Source organism: Acomys minous, assembly GCF_964271855.1.
Source record: "Acomys minous genome assembly, chromosome: 4".
Lineage (NCBI taxonomy): Eukaryota > Metazoa > Chordata > Mammalia > Rodentia > Muridae > Acomys > Acomys minous.
In genome coordinates this window covers 49739677-49761047 of record NC_140486.1, presented here as the reverse complement: position 1 = coordinate 49761047, position 21371 = coordinate 49739677, and the positions used below count along the sequence as shown (strand labels likewise).

The 21371-nt window shown below is 55.2% G+C and overlaps 1 protein-coding gene across 5 annotated transcripts in view; it reads left to right on the top strand.

Annotated features, from left to right (window-relative positions):
- CXXC5 (CXXC finger protein 5) overlaps window positions 1–20329 on the top strand; it is a 33240-nt gene extending 12911 nt beyond the window's left edge. For 2 of the 5 annotated variants that reach the window (XM_084780410.1, XM_084780414.1), the window contains exons 2-3: window positions 17049–18126; window positions 19299–20329. In XM_084780410.1, coding sequence (XP_084636536.1) covers window positions 17209–18126; window positions 19299–19343 — 963 coding nt within the window. In that variant the 5' untranslated portion in view covers window positions 17049–17208 and the 3' untranslated portion in view covers window positions 19344–20329. Of the gene's footprint in view, window positions 1–12938; window positions 13070–13669; window positions 13832–15056; window positions 15244–17048; window positions 18127–19298 lie in introns of those variants that run through there. The other 3 variants (XM_084780411.1, XM_084780412.1, XM_084780413.1) reach the window with 3 other exon arrangements.
- The last annotated feature ends 1042 nt before the right edge of the window (window positions 20330–21371 follow it).

Below are 21371 nucleotides of genomic sequence, written 5' to 3'. Positions count from 1 at the left end.
CACACAAAAGACTCGTGTGGCCAGACTGCTCATCCCTATTGAGGCTTACACAAAAAAGGCCTCCCCTCAGTCGTGTTGTCTTCCGGTTCTGGGGCGGGGGGGGGGGGGAGTAGGGGAGTGAATTTCTCCATCATTTGTGGCTGCATTTGGGGGCCCAGTTGCCCTTATAGGGAACCATAGCTCAGAGTATACCCAGAGAGGGTAGGTAGCAGGTAAGGAAAACAGGCAGAAGAGCAGCGAGGAGGGAAGGATGGAGAGCAGCACTGAGTGGCCACCTGTCGCCACATTCAAGGTGGGAGCATGCGCCAGGGGGGCGCAGGGGGAGGAAGGACACCTTTTCTGGCAAAGTGAGCTGTGTGTCCCAGGAGCCTGGGCTGCCTGTTCCGGCATTCACTTTCCTCTGCCCCCTTGTTCCAAGGCTGGTTACACAGTGCCCTTCCAGCTAGCACCCTGAGACTTGGGATTTGGCCACACCTCTTAGTCTGCATGGTGTTGGTCTGACAAGAGGGCCTGGGTTGCTAGGTTGGCAGAGTGCCTGCAGTGGTGTCTAAGCCCTAGCTCCACTGGGTCCAGGGCTTGCTTTCCCTCCCACACAGAACTAGAGACCTAACTGTTTCCATACAAGAAGTAAGAGAATGGGCCCGGCCTCCTAGTCACGAGGGGTATTGACACCACTGTCCAGCACCTCCATTACAGATCAATTGGGGTGCAGCAGGCTCCCACCTGGTGACCTCCATATAGAATGGTCAGGGGAAAGTAGAGGGTTCCAGAAAGCAGTTAGTGGCTACTCAGAAAGCTAGATTTCTCCCTAAGCTGGGGACCCTGTTTTTGTTTGCTGTTGGGTTTTTTTGTTTTTGTTTTGTGTGTGTGTGTGTGTGTTTTGGGGGCCTAATTTTGACTAGTCTATGCTGTGTCATGGCCAAGTTTTGTTCTGTTTTGTTTTTATTGACACAGTTTCACTGTGTGTGTAGCCTTGGCTGGCCTGGAACACAAATATGTAGACCAGGCTGGCCCCAAACTCACAGAGATCTGCCTCCAGAGTACTGTGATTAAAGCTCTGCACCACCACACCCCGCCTGCCAAGTTTTCTGGCGTCATTTGTGTCATCTATAAAACGGACTAAACCTCATCTCTGGATTAAAGCTGCACTACGGAAAGTGATGAGGGCTGAGGGTGTGGCTCGGCAGCAGAGCCTGGGATGTGTGAGGCTCTGGGCTTTAGTCCCCACTGAGCCATGCTGGAGCTAGTAGTGAGGCCCTGTTTGCTCTACCAAAAAGCTAGAAGAACTTTAGTTAGATTGTCCTGGACTTGGCCCTGTCTCGAGCTGATCTCGGATGAATGCAGAGGTGAGGAAGCTCCTCCGGGTGGCAGGAGACAAGGGGGTTGATTCAGGGCAGAGGAACCTCACATCCTGGAAGGAAAGAAGAGCCAGCCCATAGTTCCAAAGCTATCGACACAGAAGTGCCAACATAAGGCGGGCACGGCAAGGGTGTGTGTAGGTGGGCTTTGCTGTGGTCAAGAGAGGCATGGGCCCAGGCAGCTGGCACCAGCTTCCTAGCTGCCTTCAGTCCCTACCACACGCTTATTTCTTGGGGTCTGCAGGCTAGAAGGCAGGGACTAGGGTAGGGTGGGGTGCAGTGGGGTGGCGTTGGAGCAGAAGATAGGCATAAGGAAATCAGCTTACAGAAAAACTAGGGCTTTGGTCATTTAGTACCCATGGCCTGAGCAAGTGATGACTGTAAAAATAACAAGCTAGCCCTGTATCAAGAGCTTCGGGTATAGCCAGGCGAGGTGGCGCACACCTTTAATCGAGCACTTGGGAAGCAGAGGCAGGGGCATCTATCTCTGTGAGTTCCAGGACAGCCTGTGCTACACAGAAGCCCTGTCTTGGGGAAAAAAAAAAAAAAGCCAGGCATGGTGGCACATGCCTTTAATCCCAGCACTCGGGAGGCAGAGGCAGAGAGTTTGAGGACAGCCTGGTCTGCAAAGTGAGTCTATGACAGCCAAAGCTGTACAGAGAAACCCTGTCTTCAAAACAAAATAAATAAAAGAACTTCAGGTATGAGGTCTTCAGGACCATTGGATTGGGTGTTGAGTTCAGCAAGCTTCAGCAGCTTGCCTGGCGTCCTCTAGACTGGATCTTCTAGGCAAGACAGGGGACAAGGCCTGACTCCAAAGCCCAAATGGACCCGTTAGCCACCTGCATCTGTGCCTCCAAGAAGAAGCATGCTTCCCCACTTGCAGAAGCAGAGGGAATGAGTAAAGTTGGCTGTCGAGACTGCTGGCCCTTTGGGCCTAAGGAGAGTGAGCCCCCACAGGGATGTCCCTGCTGGCAAGCTCTGAGAAATTTCAGTGCTAGGTTTGGACCATCTAGGCACCTGCCGAGGGTCTCTTACCTCTCCCACTTGCTAGGGGCCCTTTCTTTGGGAAACTTCTGCGGGGAGTGGTTGGGAGGTCCTTTAAGCAAACTTCCTTCTGGGCACACAAGGGCAGTGATGAAAACATGCCCCTGCCCCCCATCATCTGTTTACCACTTAACCAAACAGAGCCCCAGGTTCCGTGTGGCCATTGGGGGCTCACTAAGGCTTCTCCCAGTTAGGTTGACTTGGCTGCACGTTGGCCCCCACCTCAGATAACTTCCTCTTTTTGGTCCGAGTTCCTCTGTGAAATGGCTGACTCCCTTGCCCATTTTGAGGCAAAAGATCTTCTCACATGCCCTGTGCTAGCGAGCATTCAGCTTCCAGGGCTTTTGCTGCCCCCGTGCTATCATAGAGACATGGGGTCTAGAGTTGGGCCAACCAGTATTTATATCACCTTTGCTGCCCCATCCTGAGAGACCTTAGCCAGCCGCTGCCCGTGTCTGAGCCTCAACATCCTTATCTGCAAAGTGGGAGAACCATGTCGTCCTTGTCTTTGGGCCGCTTTGAAGGTGAAACAGGATGGTGTGAACAGGGTACCAAACTGGACTTTGATAGCCCGTGGTAACAGTACTCCCTTCCCCGAGCCCCGCCCTTCGGGTTTCTGTCCCTCCAGCCTTGATCTTGAGAATTCTGGGAAGGAGACGGTGCCAGTCTGCTGGCTCAGCCGGCTTGGCCACTGACCTTCAGAGCACCCAGGCTGTCAAGGCCGCCTGACTGCCTGCCGGTCTGGTGGTGGGGAGCGCCAGGCAGCTCCTCGCCTGACGCCACCCGCCCCTGCTCCCACTCTCCTCTCTCCCTCTCTGCGCCTGTGTGTGAGCTAATTAATCTCAGCCCCTTTGGGAAATTAGACCGCAGCCGCGTTCTCAGCCTCACGGAGCCTGTGCTGCTACTGGGCCAAGACCTGCTATGTTTGGGGGGCACTGAGTGTGGGGGGGGGGCCAGGTAGGGCCGCAGCAGGATGGACTCAGCAGGACATAGGTCTCTCTGAGAACCCTTTCACTTCTTGGGCTGAGGGGCTTTTAGTTCTTCCGTCCTCAAAACAGTTTCCATAAGCACACCAGGCAAACTACCTGTTCAAATGAAACCAAACCTCCTGTGTCCTTTTCTACCTGCCTCCCAGGTTGTCATGGCCATCCCCTCACCCTGTGCTCTCCCTCAGTGTGGGGGTCATCCTCTTGCTTGCCGAGCGAGGAGGCTGATGGAGACAGATGTAATTACGGAATTTTGCTTGGGAAATTAATTTGAAAAAGTTAATTAATTGGTGGTTCCGGGGGGTGGCAGGCTCCATGCCCGGCTGGCCTTACTGACGTCAGTACTGACCCACCGGGGACATGTCAGCTTCCTGGGCAAACTGGGAAGAGGGACCCCAGTGACCTCACTATATAGCTCTGGGACAGGTGGATGGACAGGAGCAAAAGAGCAGCTGTGTCCTGGCCTGTGGTGGGAGCCTGGGCAGCTGGGGTTTGTTGGCGGGGTCTACTGGGGATGACTGGGGTCCTAAGAGCTGGCTGCTTGTCTGTATGCTAGTGGCCGTTGTCAGCTTCTGTAGTACACTGGTCTCCACAGTACACAGTGCCATGAGTGTCCAGTTCTTCAAAAAGAACAGATCTTTTGAGGGTCCACTCCCCCCAAGAGCAACATGGTTACACCACCTAGCAAGACAGGCAGAGAACAGCTTAGTCTCAGCAAGTGGAGTCCCACAGGCACTTACTGTCCTAGGTGAGAGTGTCCAGCCTGTCACCCCCAGTGCCATTTTACTCTCTCTTAACATCCCAGCTACCCGTCAGAAGATCTAGCTGACTGAGACAGGAGGCCAGAAGCCCTGCGCACGCCGAGGTTAGAAATCTCCATTCGCCTTCAGGTCTCCCGTGAGGCCGTTGACCACATGCCTCAGCCGAACTAGGTTCTAGTGTCCGAGGAAATGTGGGCGCTCTTTGCCTTAAGTGAACGAACAGGGCTGGGACAAAAAGTTTCTAGGCATGACGAGAGTTGAGGATACTCGTTGCCTTGCCCCCATCACTAGGGTAAGGGACACGGGCTCCCCCGACTGTTAACCTCTGCGCCCCAAACTGTATAGTCTGCGGCAAGCCCCTTATCTTCCTTATTAAGCCTTGTTCTCTTCATCTGGGAAGTTTAGGTGGTTTATGTTCTGAAGGCTGTGGTAAGGTCTGGGCAGGTCTGGTCAGCATGGAGTGTTTTCTCTGCCTGATGGAGGCAAGCTGGGTGGCAGAGCAGGGAGTCCTCTGGGGCTGCACTGCTCCCGCAGGGTTTCGGAGGAATATCTGGTGTATATGGCATAGGAGGAGGATATGTGTGTGTGGGAGGGATCCAAGACCACGCACCGGCCAGGCGGTGGTGGCGCACGCCTTTAATCCCAGCCCTCGGGAGGCAGAGGCAGGTGGATTGCTGTGAGTTCGAGGCCAGCCTGGTCTACAAAGCGAGTCCAGGACAGCCAAGGCTACACAGGGAAGCCCTGTCTTGAAGTGGGGGGGGAAAAAAAAAGACCAAGCACCTAGCTAAGCAGGCCTGAACCCGTGGGGGGGGGGGCAGGGGCGTGGTCAGTACATTGTGGACTCTACTCCGGCTCTAGCATCTGTAGGGGCTTAGCAGGCCTTAGTGAACTTAGTATGGAAGGATGGCATAGTGGTTAGGTACATAAGTTCTTCGAGAGGACCTGGATTTAATTCTCAGGTCAAGGCCCACATCAGGTGACTAACAACCACCTGTGTGACTCCAGTCCCAAGGAACCCAAAGTTTCTGGCCCCCACAGACACTGATGACCACACTCCGTGCACAGAGAGACAGGCTTTAAAATCTTTAAGTGTAATGCTTCAGTCCCAGCACTTGGGAGGTAGAGGTAGGTGGATCTCTGAGTTTGAAGCCAACCTGGCCTGCATTTTTTTTTTATATTTATTTATTATGTATACAGTGCTCTGCCTGCACACCAGAAGAGGGCATTAGATCACATTATAGATGGTTGTGAGCCACCATGTGGTTGCTGGGAATTGAACTCAGGACCTCTGGAAGAGCAGTCAGTGCTCTTAGCCTCTGAGCCATCTCTCCAGCCCACGCATTAAAAAATAAAAATAAAAAATTTATTTATAATATATATAATGTTCTCCCTGCAGTACACCTGCACACCAGAAGAGGACACCAGATCTCACTATAGATGGTTGTGAGCCACTATGTGGTTGCTAGGAATTGAATTCAGGACCTTTGGAAGAGCAGCCAGTGCTCTTAATCTCTGAGCCATCTCTCCAGCTCCCTTTTTGCTTTAAACAGTATATTTAATAGCAATTTGCAACTTCATGTCTGGTGTAATTTACAGTTCTGAGTTTAGTGGCTATCTGACCCCAGGCTTAGGTTAAGTGGACCACGTTCCTGCCCTCCCTGAGCATCCTGTGGACCAGCCAGAGGGAAGGATATCCTATCCTCATCATATACCTCAGTTGCTCCAAGGCCTGTTACTACCCCACCGTGTTAGCGGGTGGGATGTACTTCCAAGTTCTCTGTAGCACCTGTTAAACGTCTCTGGATACCCCCATGACCGGGAGCTCCCAAAGGGTGGTGTCCACAGCATCTCTCAGTGTCCCAGGACCTGGCACGGGGTCGCCACTCCATAGGGACTTTGGGCTTCTCTGATCCCCTTTTACAGGTATGCCAAGGGCCCATGAGGACAAGGTCGCTTAAACCCTGAGAGCTTGGGAGTGAGGGCATGAGATAAGGGGGCAGGTCTTCGTCTTGCTGGGCTTCAGTTTCTTCGAAAGCAGTGATCTTCAAAACTTCTTCACCCTGTGGTGTTGGGGCAGGGAGTGTTTTTTTTAAAAAAGAGCCTCTGCTGGTTTCCAGTTAAAAGTGTTCTTAGTGTTCCATGGCTATTGCCGTTGGTAGGTTACCTTAGCGCTCATTCGTGCTTCCTGGGCCCCAGCAGCTGCTGTGGCTGTGCCTAGACTTAGGGCCTGGTCCACAGAAGAGACTTGGTCGCTCCTAATTAATGCTCCGAAAAGAGGGCCTGGGTGTTTAATTTTTGCTGCAGGGCCCCACCCACCAAATGCTTCCCCAGTCCCTCTCCACTGTACTGGGTTCTCTCCCGGCCTCAGGTAGAGGGGGGTTAGCCCCAGGCGAAAGCCTCCCCAAATTTCCCCTGCCACTCCCTCCGCCTCCCAGACCTCTGGGGCCATGAATCATTTATGAGGCAAAAATGAAACCAATTAAGGACAAACTTTGAAAGCCTCTAATTGCCGCTCCTGGTGGCATGGAGGCGTGAGGGGCGGCAGTCCTGTTCGCTGCTGAGTCTCCTTGGCCCCAGCCCTCCTTCCCAGGCTTCCTGCCCGCTGCGTCTCGGGTGCGTCTCCGGGCGCCACCACCTCCTGGCCGCTCGCGGACGTGCCTGCGCTGCTCTGGGCAGCCGCCTGGCGCCCGCCCCGTCCTCCCAGGCCGACTAATTAGGCCCGGCTCCCTCCTGCGCTGCCCGCTCCAGGCCCGAGGTGATGGCGGCTCAGCCTGCCCTTCTGGGGCATGTGCCCCAAAGCTGGCTCCCTTTCCCAGGCTGAATGGCCGCCCGCCTGGCTTAACCCAGACGAGCCCAGGGTGCCCTGTGTCGTGGAGCCTGGGATCCACACAACCAGCCAGAGGGGCTGGGCAGAGACTGATGAAAGGCAAGCCGGGGACAGGGAGCTTCGGGGGGTGTTGCATTGGTTATCAGGACCACCCAGTGCCTGTCAGCTTTGCCTCCGCTGACAGAGATGACCTTATGCAGATGGTCGGATTTGGGGATTCCAGCAGGTGGAGGTCAGAATCTGGATCCAGCAGGACCTGCCTCACTGCAGTGAACCAGAGGTGCTAGCCTTAAGTCCCGGGCGCTGTGCTGGGGGCCATACAGGCCCTGGGCACTCAGGTACACTGTTTGCTGAAACAGAATTTCCGTGCTTGTGTTTTTCCATAATTATATTAGCAGGTGGGATTTTTCCTCGGGGAAGCACTTTGAGGGGGAGCACTGTGGCTGTGTCCCCGCCTGCTCCAAGCGTGAGCTCACACTCAGCTCTGCCCGCCTGCCTGCCGTAATGATTTTTTAATTATGCAGCCAGTGCTCGGAATTGCTAATCCACCTCTAGCCCAGCGTCCCCTGCTGCAGCTCACACCCCAGCCCCTTGCTGCCAACCCCTGAGGGGCAGTACCCAGCTATGTACCCATCACTGCGTGCTGAGGGACACAACTGCTGTAGTTGGGGGGGGGTCCACAAAGCATCATGGTGGGGGAGGCGGGTGCCTTGCCTCCATCTCTCAGACTCAGGGCTTGGGGGGAGGCAGCCATGGTTCTCTTTGTCTCTTTCTTCAGTGCTCGGCCCAACCTTGCTTGCGTTGGCCAGGGCAGCTGGGCCTCTGCAAGAGGGTAGAGGAGCAATCTGTGTCCAGCCCCAAGAATGTGTCCACATCCACAGCAGGAAGGTTCGCCCATCCCTCCTGCTTGTGTGACCCCCAAGGACATACACACATACAGGCGCTATCTTTATCCCTGTCACACCTACACTCACACTTTGCTGCACTTCCAGGAACACTCACACACACCAGCTAAGCTGGCGGACAATGGCAAGCTCATGTGCTCACACTCGCCAGCCACACTTGGAGCTGGGGTACCCTCAGGAGTCCCTGTGGCTGGTTCCCCTCCCAATCACCTCCAACCTCCAGGCCCAGGACTCTTCTCCTTTCCCTTCTCTTGTGGTAGTTGTGGGGGGGGGGGGTCTGCCTGTGGCTGGCCTCTAAGAGCCTCAATCGACCCTGGCCTGGGGGAGTCGGGAGGCAGGTTAGAGCACAGAGGCAGCGGGTGGCTGCGGCTCCTCTCCAGGCGCCCAGCTGTGGCATCTGTCAAGGTCAGATAGCGACTCCGGAACCAGCCAGCTTGGCCCCACGGCCCCTCTCGCCTCATTATTTTTGTGTTCCGGGGTTGCAGCGACACCTCCCTCCCTCCCTCTCTCCCTCCCTCCCTCCCTCCCTCCCCTTCAGTCTCCTGCCTCTTGCCTGCCTCCCCCACACCTCTACAGGGATGGCCTGCTGCGGTCTAGGGGCTTTTGTTTTCCAGTTTTTACCACGCTCAGGCCAGGCTGCTAGGCAGGCGACTAGATGCTGACCAGAGCTGTTGGACCTTGAACAGCAGACAGGTGCCTTCCTCCTGGCTGGGATTCTCGGCTGAAACAGTGAATTGGTTTCTCAGAGGGACAAACGGAACCTGGGTGCAACCCAGCCCCCACCTCACCCCAGGCACACCTGTGGGCAGCTTCCTGTTTCCATAGGGGCCCTGGCAGCTGGCACCAGTTCCCACCTGCACTATCCACATCACACTCAGGGCGTTCACAGTGCACACACTACTGCCTCACAGCTAAGACAGGCTAACACACAGGCCAGAAGAACCTGCAGACACTCACCCACCATAGTTAATGCTCTGCTCGCACACGACGCTGGTGGCTGTGTATGTTCTGAGGTGGGGGAAGCACACCCCTCTACCTTCCGCACTGGGGGCTTATATTTCAACCGTCTCCACCTGCGTTGCTGTACAGCAGCCATGCCTACAATAATAGCACTGCAGTCCACAAAGGTTGGCACCTTGGATTTCATCTGCACCTGGGCACACCCACAGCTCACCAGCCCAGCATTACTGGCTGGCATGCTTCCCCTGGTAGATACAATGCCCTGCTCCTCAGGACACACATTCTGCTTCATAGCTCTCTTCCTCGCAGGTACCCTGTGTGTCTTAATTAGTTCCACACCCAAAGGGGCTTTTGTCCCCTGAAATGCTGGAAAGAGGCCTCTCTTGGTGTGCCCTGTATGTCCGTCCAGAGCGTGGGAAAGGGTGGTTTGGCAGTTGCACTGCTCCGCCCACCTGGCCCAAGAGCACCCTGGTGGAGTAGAGTGGGGGTGGCTCCAGGTGGGTCATGACAGGCTTCCAGCAGAGGGGTGGGGAGTATGGCAGCTTGGGTGCCACGGTTTTTGGTTAGGGTATGTAAATATGGGGGCTGGGATGTGGGCCTGTCCCAGCGCCTCGAGAGGCTCTGGGGCAGCCACAGCCATCCACTCACTTCCTCCTCCAGCTGTGGACTGCTGTGGTTGTCCCGGGGAGGGGAGAGAAGCTGGAGGCTTAGTGGTGTCTGGACACCCCCCTTGCCGCCCCCCCCCCCAGGAAACTCAAAACCCTGGGCCAGCCGGGTGGCGGGTTGGGGCAGGCACAAAGAAGGCCTCTGTGCAGCCTGGCTGGGCTGCCCACAGGATTCTGGGGGAGGCAGCAAGAGCCGGTTTCCGTCCCCGTTCTGCTTCCTGCGGAGGCCGCCGGAATGCCCGGAGCTCCTGCCCAGCCAGGCCCGTCCGGCCCACCCCACCCCGTAGCCCCTTCCCCTGTCTTTCCCTGGGCTTGGGGTACAATTGCAGACTTTTGGCAGTAGTGCCTGATGGGGTGTCATGTGCCTGGAGCCTGAGAGCCACTAGGAAGACCCTTAGGAAACTGAACCCTCTCCCCCAAAGCTACTGTTAGAAAGCCAGTCCCTGGAGTCTGGATTCAAACCCTGACTCTGCCACCTACTGACCTTGTGACCTTAGGCAGATGATTTCACGGCCTCAGAGATTCCAGTAATAAGCTAAAAGGCTTGCCCTTTAATTCAGCAGAGGCAGGCAGGTATGAACTCTAGGAGAGATCCTGTCTTGGGGCAGCTACAACACGAACAAAGTGTAAGGAAAACGCTTAGCACAGTGTCTGCCTTGTTGTCGTGTGTCCTTAGCTCAGAGCTAGAGAGTACCCCAGTAAGCCAAATTCCCTCTGTGGCTTGCTCAGAGCCCTCCCCACCTGCAAACCCTAAGACTAGCTCTGGCCTCCTGCCGGCCGCTAGGTCACTGCCACTGTGTGGGTATCTGGATGGGGAGTCGCTCTTCCAAACTTTCTTTGTATCTATCTTCTTTCCCTTCGATCCTGGGAGCATAGGTCCTCGTTTAGAATGAGGATCAAGAACTCATCCTCTGGCTGGGCGCCCTGGCACACGCCTGTAATCCCAGCACCCAGGAGGCAGAGGCAGGCGGGTCTCTGAGTTCCAGGCCAGCTCGGTCTATAAAGCGAGTCCAGGACAGCCAAGGCTGCACAGAGAAACTCTGTCTTGGGGGTGGAGGGGACACGACCCATCCCTAGGGTTTTGAGAGATGGCTTAGTAATTAAGAGCACTGGCTGTTCCAGCAGAAGACCCAGGTTTGGTTCCCAGCGCCTACATGGCAGCGCACAGCTTCCTGTGACTTCTATTCCAGGCATTCTGTTGGCACTGTCTTCTGATCTCCTTGGTCACCAAAGATGCACCCAGCACACATGCTTACATGCAGGCAGTCATATATGTGTACAAAATAAAACAGTCTCTGGACATATTCTATTACAGATAGGGAACTAACACCCCGTGCAGGGAACGGGCTGTTTCACAGTTACGATGAGGGAAGGCCAGGACAGATGCTACGGCTCCAGTACCTAGCTTTGTTATGTTGGCATAGTTTGCTCCCTCTAGCCACTGGATTCCGTGTCTCTAGGCTAGCTTTCTCTGCCTGTTGTGGGATGAGACCCATCAGGATAGAGCGGCTAAAGCAGGGATGTGGGCTACAGTCTCTGGTGGGCGTCTGCTTAAGATAGCCTCACTATGGGAAACATGTAGTTCAAAATCCAGGGACACCCCCCCCCCCCAGACTCACCAGGGCAGAATTACCATCTTGTCCATTGTGGCCACTGCCCATTCTGCATATTCTCAGCAGGGCAGTACAGGCCATAGTCGGAGGGTATGGGCTGCAGCATACAGCTGTGCCCATGGTAGCTGTGGTCCACAGGGCCCCACACAACATGCCAAAAAAGAGCTCAAAGCCATGTGCTGAAGTCACAAAATGAGGAAGGACATTCCAGGGCCTTTGTTGCCTTTGGAGAAAGATCCTGGGGGGGGGGGCTGCGGGTGAGGGAGATGAATCTTTATCAGAGTGGCTGGCAAGCTCCGAATCTCACTGCCTAGAGCTACGATGAAAGCACACTTCTGGCCAGGGCATTCCAAGAAGATACTCAGAGATGGTTCAGGGAACTTTAGGTAAGAACAGAGGCCCATGATGCTTTGTTCAAAGCTTTGTGTATCTGAGACAGAAGGTTTAAGTCAGAGGGTGAGGGGTCACCAGTATGTCTGCAGTGGTCCTAGAGTTTTGTTTTTTTCTTTGTTTGGGGGTGGAGGAGCACGGTCTCAACATGCAGCCTTGGCTGCCCTGCAACTCCATGAAGACCAGGCTGGCCCCAAACTTACAGAGCCGCCTGCCTCTGTCTCCCAAGTGCTGGATTAAAGGCCTGTGCCACCCTGCCCGGCTCCTTCTGTTAGTCACTGACTTGGAGTGCTGCGTCAAGGCATGCTCACCCCAGCCAGTCGCTAGGTGCTTAGGGTTGCTGTGGCCCTACAGGTCTGTCTCTCCATCCTCTCCAGATGTAAGCTGTACTTCTTCCTGCCCCTAAGAGGGCTCATCACCCCTGGAGACTCCTAGAGTGAATTATAAGGAATCAGAGACAGAACCCCCTCCTCAGCATCACTGAGTTAGCTGAGCTCAGTTACTGGAGACTGTGGTCTGTCTATCTGTCTGTCTGTCTGTCTGACTTCCTTATAGTGCTCCATCAGCACTGCTCCCTGCCATACCCCAGGTAAGTAGAAGATGTCAGTGCATCTAAGTCTGTGTCCACTCTGTAGAGCTAGCCCTCTCAAGCCATGCTGAATTCTGCGTGGCCAGAGCCCTGGGCTTACTTCCGAAAGCAGCATAGGCCCACAAGGTTACTGCACTACGGCGCAGTAAACAAGGTCTAATGCCCTGGGCAGACCTGACCTCAAGCAGGATGGTACTTGCATAGTTCTAAAAGTACACTTGAAAATGATTGTGCTAGTGCCAGGAGTGGTGGCTGACATCTGTCCTCCCAGCATTCAGGAGGCTGGGGTAGGTGCCTGCTCCCTGCCCCCCACCCCCCACCAAGAGAAAGCTTGGCCGGTCCTGTAAAAGTCCCGACCTTGACCTCCAGACCGTGCTGTTGGGGCCCTGGGATGGTCAAAACCATACCTGGCACCTGCTTTCAACCAGTTCTTCCTAATGCTCTCCACTGTGTCACCTCCAGTAACTTCTCCCTATCCTTAGCTCTTTCCTTGGCTGCCTCTTCCTCCAAGGAGGCCCCTGGCTTCATTCGGCTTTCCTTCCAGGTCACTATATTCGCATGGGCTCCTTTAGCCACCAGCCCAGCTCTCAAATATTCCTGGAGTGAGGGGTCAGTGTCCTGTGTCCTCCTTGCCCCTCCCTCCCTCCACAGTAGCACAGGGCATTGGGCCACTGTTGGAATACATAGGGAGGGGGCGTGGTCAACATTCAGTTCTGACTGCAGGCCTCTCAGGAACACAGCGTCGGCCCCTCCCAGGGTGTAAGCCCCTCCTCTATTCAGTCAGGCTCTTGGGGCTGAGGGTGGGGTGAGGCCATTGCCACTGGTGACCTCATTGCCAGCTGGCATTATGATGTCACTGGCCTAGCATTCTGAGTTCCTGCATGTGTATCTCTGAGCCTCCAGGTGGGGCACTCCCCTGGGGGCCTGTGACAGCTCACCCCTGACCACGGAAGAGGTGACCCGGCATGGTAACAATTTGGTGGGAGGGCGTAGGGATAACTGGGTCACTTTGCCTTGGGCCATTCTGTTAATTGCCCAAGAAGGACAAAGGCAGTCAGAGCAGGTGACCGACACTTAGCTCTGGGTTCAAGTTCTGCCTCGGTCAGTTATTAGGCTGACAGCTTGAACTTTAGTGAACGCACGTTAGTTTTTTTTTTTAATCTCTGAAACTGGTTAAAAGTTTCTGTCCCTTGAGTACTCTCTTGACCTGTAAAGCATGCAAATACCACACAGTATAGTAGGTGCCCAATAAATGTGAGCGGCTGAGAATGGGTTCTTAGTTACATGTTAGTTGGGGTGCTGGTTTAAAGAGAGCATGGTCTGTGCCTTGAGAGGGTAGAGATAGGAGTAGCCCTATCAGGTGGTCCACGTGACACCCCCCCCCCTTTGGGAGGTGTTGTTACTCGAGACAGGGTTTCTCTGTGTAGCTCTGACTGTCCTGGACTCGCTTTGTAGATCAGGCTGGCCTTGAACTCACAGAGATCATCCTGCCTTTGCCTTGGCCTCCCAAATGCTAGGATGAAAAGGGAGCACTGCCATGCCTGCCTAACTTTCTCTCTTTTCAACAGCCAAGGTCCCAACCAGTGATGGCTTCTGTGGCAAGAACTCTGTCCCTAGGCTCCTCCCCCTGTGGACATGTCCGGTTGCTTCCTCTTGGCTCCACCACGCCCATCCCTGGTCCCCTATGTGCCCTCTGACCTCTTCATCAGATGACTGCTTCATCCCACCAGGTCCTGTTGTCTCTGACCCATTCCTGAGTTCTTTGTCAACATTCTCTGTCCTTAGCACCTGTCTTCCCCCCCACTGCTGCCCCCCCCACCCCCGCCCCAGCTCCTGGGGACTGGTTCCTTCACCCCTAGGCTCTGTCCCCACCCGTCAGTCCCTGGTCCCAGCTCCAGGCCGCCAGGCTCCTGCATGGACAAAGGGGTCCTTTGTGGGCTGACCGAGGCTGGCGGGGCGGCGGGGCGCTGGCTCCGCATTGCTGATGAAACGGAGCCCTTTGTTGTCCCTCCTCAGGCGCAGTATTTCTTTTTGGGGGCTGGATGCGTTCCTGGCAGGGCTGATGATGGATGCGCCCGCCGCTGCCGCCCGCCTGCCCGCCAGCTTCCCCTCCCGCTCAGCCCCGCTCCACTTCAACGCAGCCCCAGCTCTTCCCTACTGCTTGGGTATTGCCAGGCCCGTGTTGTCCTGGGGAGTGGTTGCTGTGAGCCCTGCCTTAGAAGGCTTGGGGCCTAGGAAAATGTCACCTCTTGTTCTCTTCTGTGAGTAGGTTAGATGGGACCTTAGCCAGGGTCCTTAGGGACCAGGGAAGGCATCAGCCTTTTCCTAGGTCTGAAGACACAGTCACAAAGGCAGGTTTGGAAGAGGCCTGGGGACCACACCTAGACCATGAAGACTAGTTTTGCATATCTGCTGTATGGGGTTGAGGACTGTTACTCCTGTGGCCAGTCCCTTGTGTATCCTTCCAGCCCTCCACCTTCCAGGGCTGACAAGTCACCACAGTGTTTCTGCCTGTAGCACCTGTTTCAGTGACATATCACGTCCGCTGTCCCAAGCTCAGTGTGTCTTAGGAGCTGGGGGAGGGGGGGCTGAGAGCAGGTGGTCCCTGGGAGAACCGAAGTGAGAGATGGATGGATGATAGCACACATAGAGAGACTGAGGATGGAGACAAAAGCAGGAGCTCAGCCTGAGACAGTAAGCACCGGCCCTGAACCACGCTGCTTGCTGTGTTGAAGGGAGCTGACTTCTAATTGACCTGCAGGCCCTGCACGCAGCGCCAGCTCCTGGAGCTGGTAGAGGGGGGGGGGGGAGAGCTTGAGCAAGCAAGAGCAGCGTTAATGCGGCTATCGATTTCTGCCACCAGCCAGCAGGCCTTAGAGGCGGGGGACGCACAGGCTTTTGCTCCTGTCGCTCCAGCCCATAGACCTACCTCTTCCTTCTTCCCCATCTCTGTAGTTGGAGCTGCTGGGTTGTGGCCCTGGGCAAGGAAGTTGAGCTCAGTGAGCAGGAGCTGGAAGAGAGGGGTGCTTCGGTGTTTGCTGACCCTTGTCTCTTAGCACACCCAGGGTCACTGGTGCTGAAAGTCAACCACTGGTCTCGAAGGAAGAGAGTCTGGAGAGATGATTAGGCTGGCCCCTCGGAGGTGAGATAGCACAAAATTCTCAGGCAGAATGGTCCCCTTTCTGTTATGGCCCTGACCTCTGACCCCCAGCCCATGCCTTCCTAGGATTTTCCTAGTAGGCTCCAACATGCTTGAGTAGAACTAAAGGAACCCCGGTGGATGCAGACCCATGGAGAGGTGAACTGTTTCCAGAGTGAGGCTGCAGGTTGCCTCCCCTGGAGCATTTCAGGTGGCTACACTAACCGCTCTTTATGGCTACTTGTTGGCGGTGCTGGAGCACAGGGCCTTCTGGCTTACCCCTTTGTAAACGCAGAAGGTTGGACCACATGACCTCTGGTATGGGCTGAGTATCCAGGGTAGCCTGGTGGGTGTGATGGGGTTGTCCGGGGACAAAGATCTGATGTGTTCCCAACTCTCAAGCTCAGGGCAGGGCGGGGTCCGCCAGATGTTCAGCTGCCCCTTGAGCCACCAGCTGCTCAGGGGTTGGGCCTTGTGCTCTCACTCCTCTCCTTGGGGATGCTAGACTGAAGCCGGCCTCCAGGGACAGAATGCTAGCGAGCAAAGACCTCAGAAGGGCCACTCACTCACATGCCCTGCTTAAAGCCAGAGTTCAGAAGGCCCCTGTCTTGGGAAAGGCCCTGGGCCTCAGAACTGTGGAGGAGACCAGGAGATAGCCTCCTGCTTGCCTCCATTCACTCTCCATCCTAGCCCTCTGGAGTTTCGTTTCGTTTTTGTTTTTAGAGACAGGGTTTCTCTGTGTAATAGCCCTAGCTGTCCTGGGCTCACTTTGTAGACCAGGATGGCCTCAAACTCACAGCGATCCACCTGTCTCTGCCTCCCAAGTGCTGGGATTAAAGACGTGCGCCATCGCGCCCGGTGCCCTCTGGATTTTCATGGGGACCTCTACACTCTTGTTGGGCCTGTGTGCCCTCCCTCCATGTGGAAGACAGGCCAGGGCACAGCAGAGACCCACACTGAGGCCAGAGCAGGGTCTGAAATGGCAGCTGTGATTTTGGAATGGGCGGGGAAGTGTGGGGGGAGGGGGAGGGAATCCGTGCGTGCATGTCTTCCTACTTGTGCAGGAGAAACACTTCAGGCCCAGAGCCCTGCCTACTTTGTTTTTTGGTTTTTCAAGTCAGGGTTTCTCTGTGTACCCTCGGCTGTCCTGGAACTAGCTCTGTAGACCAGGCTGGCCTGGAACTCATAGAGATCCGCTTGCCTCTGCTTCCCCAAGTGCTGGGATTAAAGGAGTGCACCGCTGCCACCTGCCTTCTTGCCTACTTTGTAAAAGGGTACGTGTTCCTTCAAATGAGGGTGCTGTACTCCATCGACTCTGGGTTGAACAAAAGCAGCCCGATTGCTCTACCCGCAATCTCCAAACAAGCATCCAGGGGCAGCAGCGGAGTTGTTGTGGTCTGTGTCTTGACTCCTCCTTTGATGGCTCTGCACTGATGGTCATTAATCCTCAGGATTAGTTAGGATCTCCTACCCCACCAAGGACAGTGGCCACTTGGTTTCATTAGTTACCTTGTCTAGATCTTTGCGGGGCAGATTTGGGCTAGAGCCACCTGGCCTGAACCTCCCTGTGCCTCTGAGCAGCCGTGTGTCCATGGACTAGTAATTCTCATAAGCCTTGTTCTCCCTGGCCATGACGTAAAAGAATCACCACCTATTGCTTCGTAAGGTTCTCCTGAGTCTTAGGTGAGATAGTACAAATAAATTCTTCACCTGGGCCTCATCGGCCTTCTGGTTGTTGCCATGGCAATGTGGGTGGTGAAGCTGAAGGAAGAGGGTTTACTGACCTTGTCCCCCACCTTTCCCAACAGAGTAAAGACATTTCCACGCGGACACCTGACCATGTGCCTGCCCTGAGTGAAAGCCACCAGGCATCTCTGCTGTGGGCAGCAGGGTTACTCGCTCATCTGTGAGCCCCTAGCAGTTTGCAGGCTCCCCCAGCAGCGGGGTCTGGGCCTCCTCGGCCCCACCATGTCGAGCCTCGGCGGTGGCTCCCAGGACGCCGGTGGCAGCAGCGGCAGTAGCAGCAACAACAGCAACACCAATAACAGCAGCGGCAATGGCCCAAAGGCAGGAGGAACAGACAAAAGTACCGCAGTGGCTGCAGCTGCACCAGCCTCCGTGGCGGATGATGCCCCACCCCCTGAGCGTCGGAACAAGAGTGGCATCATCAGTGAACCCCTCAACAAGAGCCTGCGCCGCTCCCGCCCACTCTCCCACTACTCTTCCTTTGGTAGCAGTGGTGGCAGCGCGAGCCTGATGGGGAACGAGTCTGCTGACAAGGCCGCTGCAGCCGCAGCCTCCCTGTTGGCCAACGGTCATGACCTGGCTGCGGCCATGGCAGTGGACAAAAGCAACCCTACCTCAAAGCACAAAAGTGGTGCTGTGGCCAGCCTGCTGAGCAAGGCAGAGCGGGCCACAGAGCTGGCAGCCGAGGGACAGCTGACGCTGCAGCAGTTCGCACAGTCCACAGAGATGCTGAAGCGTGTGGTGCAGGAGCACCTGCCACTGATGAGCGAGGCTGGTGCTGGCCTGCCTGACATGGAGGCTGTGGCCGGTGCCGAAGCCCTCAACGGCCAGTCCGACTTCCCTTATCTGGGCGCTTTCCCCATCAATCCAGGCCTCTTCATCATGACCCCAGCTGGTGTGTTCCTGGCTGAGAGTGCGCTTCACATGGCTGGCCTGACCGAGTACCCCATGCAGGGAGAGCTGGCTTCTGCCATCAGCTCAGGCAAGAAGAAGCGGAAACGCTGCGGCATGTGTGCGCCCTGCCGGAGGCGCATCAACTGCGAGCAGTGCAGCAGTTGTAGGAACCGAAAGACTGGCCATCAGATTTGCAAATTCAGAAAGTGTGAGGAACTCAAAAAGAAGCCTTCCGCTGCTCTGGAGGTAACAGCACCGTAGAGGGAGGTATGCGGGCTCTCCCAATTTGTCTGGCAGTCCAAACCTACCCCCGAGGCCTGGAGCCCACCTTTCCTGCCTGCAAGTGTGAGGCGTACCCAGCCAGCCCTAGGGCCTGGAGGTCTGGCCGCCAAGGTACCTGTTCACTGCCCTAAAAGTCAGAGCCACATCCTGAGATGCCAGCAGCCCTGGTCTGCAGGTAGGGGCTTGGCATTCCCACGAAGGTCCTGGGACTCCAATGCCCCTCCCAGGGCCTGTGTCAGGTATTTCCACATAAGTACCAAGCTTCTGTCTCGTAGAAATGTCCTGAAGCAATCTAGTCTGTGACCTAAGACTGGTTCTGTCTATGGACCCTATGTCCTTACGGAGAGCAGTGTGTTGTCACCTCCCCCTCCACCCCTCCTGCTACACCCAAGATGGAGCTGTCCCAGTGCTGGCTGCTCTGCCTGGAGGTGGGGAGGGACATACCTGTCCACCCTTGTAGCGGAGCCTGGCCCTGTGTCCCCAGATAGGGTAAACTAGCTGAGTTCAAAAGCAGCTTTGCAGTTTGCCATCCCTGCCACTAGGCTCCACCCCTCTTGCGAGTAGGCTTGACTCCATAATGGTTGGAAAACAATGATGATGTCCTAGCCTTGGCCTTTCGGCCACCTTTCTGACTGCTGTGCTTTGCTTACCTCCCAGCACACCAAGGCACCCACTCCAGTGTAGACACCCACATGTGCACCTGCCCTGTACACGTCCTCTCATCATAGGCTTAGCTGCTTCCTGAACTCCAGATAACTGCTTCCCTCCCCGTCACAATTCCACGTATACCACACAGTCTAACCCAGTGCAGACACACCCCATGTGCACAGAAGTGCTCACACTCATTTGACAGAATGCAGCTGTGGCCCCAGGTGTACTACAACCACCTGGTGCCAGATGCCTTTGGGCCAAGGGCCAAGAGCGGCTCAGGAGGCCTCTGGGTGCTCTGGGCCTTTGGGTAGCCCAGCAGGCCACGGCTCCTTCTTTGGCCAGCATGACAGGAACTCTTCGGGGGTAACTGCCTATTCTCCATGCCCGTCTCTCCGCCATGGAGCCGGCCACGGGGAGCGTCTTGCACCAGGCCCACCGGGACCCTGACTGAACTTTCTCCTTGTTTTTGTCTCCCGCCCCGCCAGAAGGTGATGCTTCCGTCGGGAGCCGCCTTCCGGTGGTTTCAGTGATTTCAGTGACGGCCGGGAACCCAAAGCTGCCCTCTCCGTGCAATGTCACTGCTCGCGTGGTCTCCGGCAAGGGATTCGGGCGAAGACAAACGGATGCACCCGTCTTTAGAACCAAAAATATTCTCTCACAGATTTCATTCCTGTTTTTATATATATATTTTTTTTGTTGTCGTTTTAACATCTCCACGTCCCTAGTATAAAAAGGAAAAGAAAAAAATTTAACTGCTTTTTCAGAAGAAGAACAACAACAAAAGAGGTAAAGACGAATCTATAAAGTTCCGAGACTTCCTGGGCAAAGAATGGACAATCAGTCTCCTTCCTGTGTCAATGTCGATGTTGTCTGTGCGGGAGATGCCGTTTTTGTGTAGAGAATGTAAATTTTCTGTAACCTTTTGCAATCTAGTTACTAATAAGCACTACTGTAATTTAGCACAGTTTTAACTCCACTCTCATTTTAAACTTCCTTTGATTCTTTCCAACCATGAAATAGTACGTAGTTTGCCTGGAGAATCCACTCACGTTTATAAAGAAAATGTTGATGGCACCGTGTAGAAGCCCCTCTATACCCATCCATATGTGCAGAGCTGCGGCCAGAGCCCACTGGGACTGGGAGTTCCTGGCCCAGGCCCAACCATGTTGCACCTACCGTCCCCTGACTGGGATCCCCCACCCCAACAGTGTCGGATTTTGGAGAGATGAAAAATCTATTCATTCGTTGGTCCACTGAGGTCTGGGGAGCCCACATCTCAATATTTCTGATCCTGGCTACTTCCCCTAGAGAAAATAAGCCCTCTTTTTTCAGCCTTGCTCATAGCAACAGAAGAAAAGGGGCTTCTCTGCGTGGTCCCCTGCTGGTAGGGGTGGGTGCCCAGGGGGGCCCCCTGCCCGTGGCCAGCTCCCTGCTGAGGAACATGCTGTTTGTATTGTTTTAGGAGACCAGGCTGTTTTGTGAATAAAACTGAATGCATGTTTGTGTCATGATATAATGCTGGCTTCTTGGTCTTGGGTTTTGGAGGGCTGGCTTGGGGCTGCGGCTGGGCTGGGGATTGTGTGGGACTATCTAGAGAGGAGGATGGTGGGGTGGGGGGCTTGAGGGGGTGGATAGCTAGAGTTGATAGTCTGTTGGAAAGGAGAAAGCCTTTGGACCCAGGAGGTAGAGGGAGAACAGAAACAGCCATCCTGTAAACAGCATGGAACTGTGTTTATATGGAAGGGGCTGGCACATCCCATCATCCCTAGCTCTTTGGGCCTTTTTGCATGGTAGCCATCCCCCCCCTGCCCCTCCCTACCCATATAGGGTTTCTCTGTGTAGCCTTGGCTGTCCTGGAACTCACTTTGTAGACCAGGCTGGCCTCGAACTCACAGCGATCCACCAGCCTCTGCCTCCCAGAGTGCTGGCATTACATGCATGCGCCATTGCGCCTGCTGGCTGGTGTCTTATGCTTACCCAGCCACCCACATAGGTTCCCTGGGAGCAGTTTTCTCCTGGGTTTTTGGACCCAGGCTGTGCCCTCCCAAGAAGTGCACTACAGCCAGGTGCGGTGGCGCATGCCTTTAATCCCAGCACTTGGGAGGCAGAGGCAGGCGGATCACTGTGAGTTCGAGGCCAGCCTGGTCTACAAACTGAGTCCAGGACAGCCAAGGCTACACGGGGAAACCCTGTCTCAAAGAATACCACTGCTTGCTCCAACCTCCAGAGGATTGGTTGATAGGTGGTGGTCTAGAACCTATTGGGAGCCAGCTGTCTGGGGGAAAACAAGGCCAGGTGATGTAGGGGGGGCCAAGGCTGCCTTAGTGGAAAAGCCAATCATTTGCATGCTGCCCTTTACACAGCCTAGAGGCCAACCTGAAGGATAAGGCCTAGCCAACTGCTGGAAAGTATTTTTCCCACCCACCCCCATCCCCCCACTCTGAGCCCAGAGGAGACAAGCTAGACTTGGAGAAGGACTTACAAGGTGTCAGGTGGATGGGGGCTTTCGGAACAAAGGCGGGCGGGGTTTCTGAAGCTGAGTGGGTGGTGAGGTATGG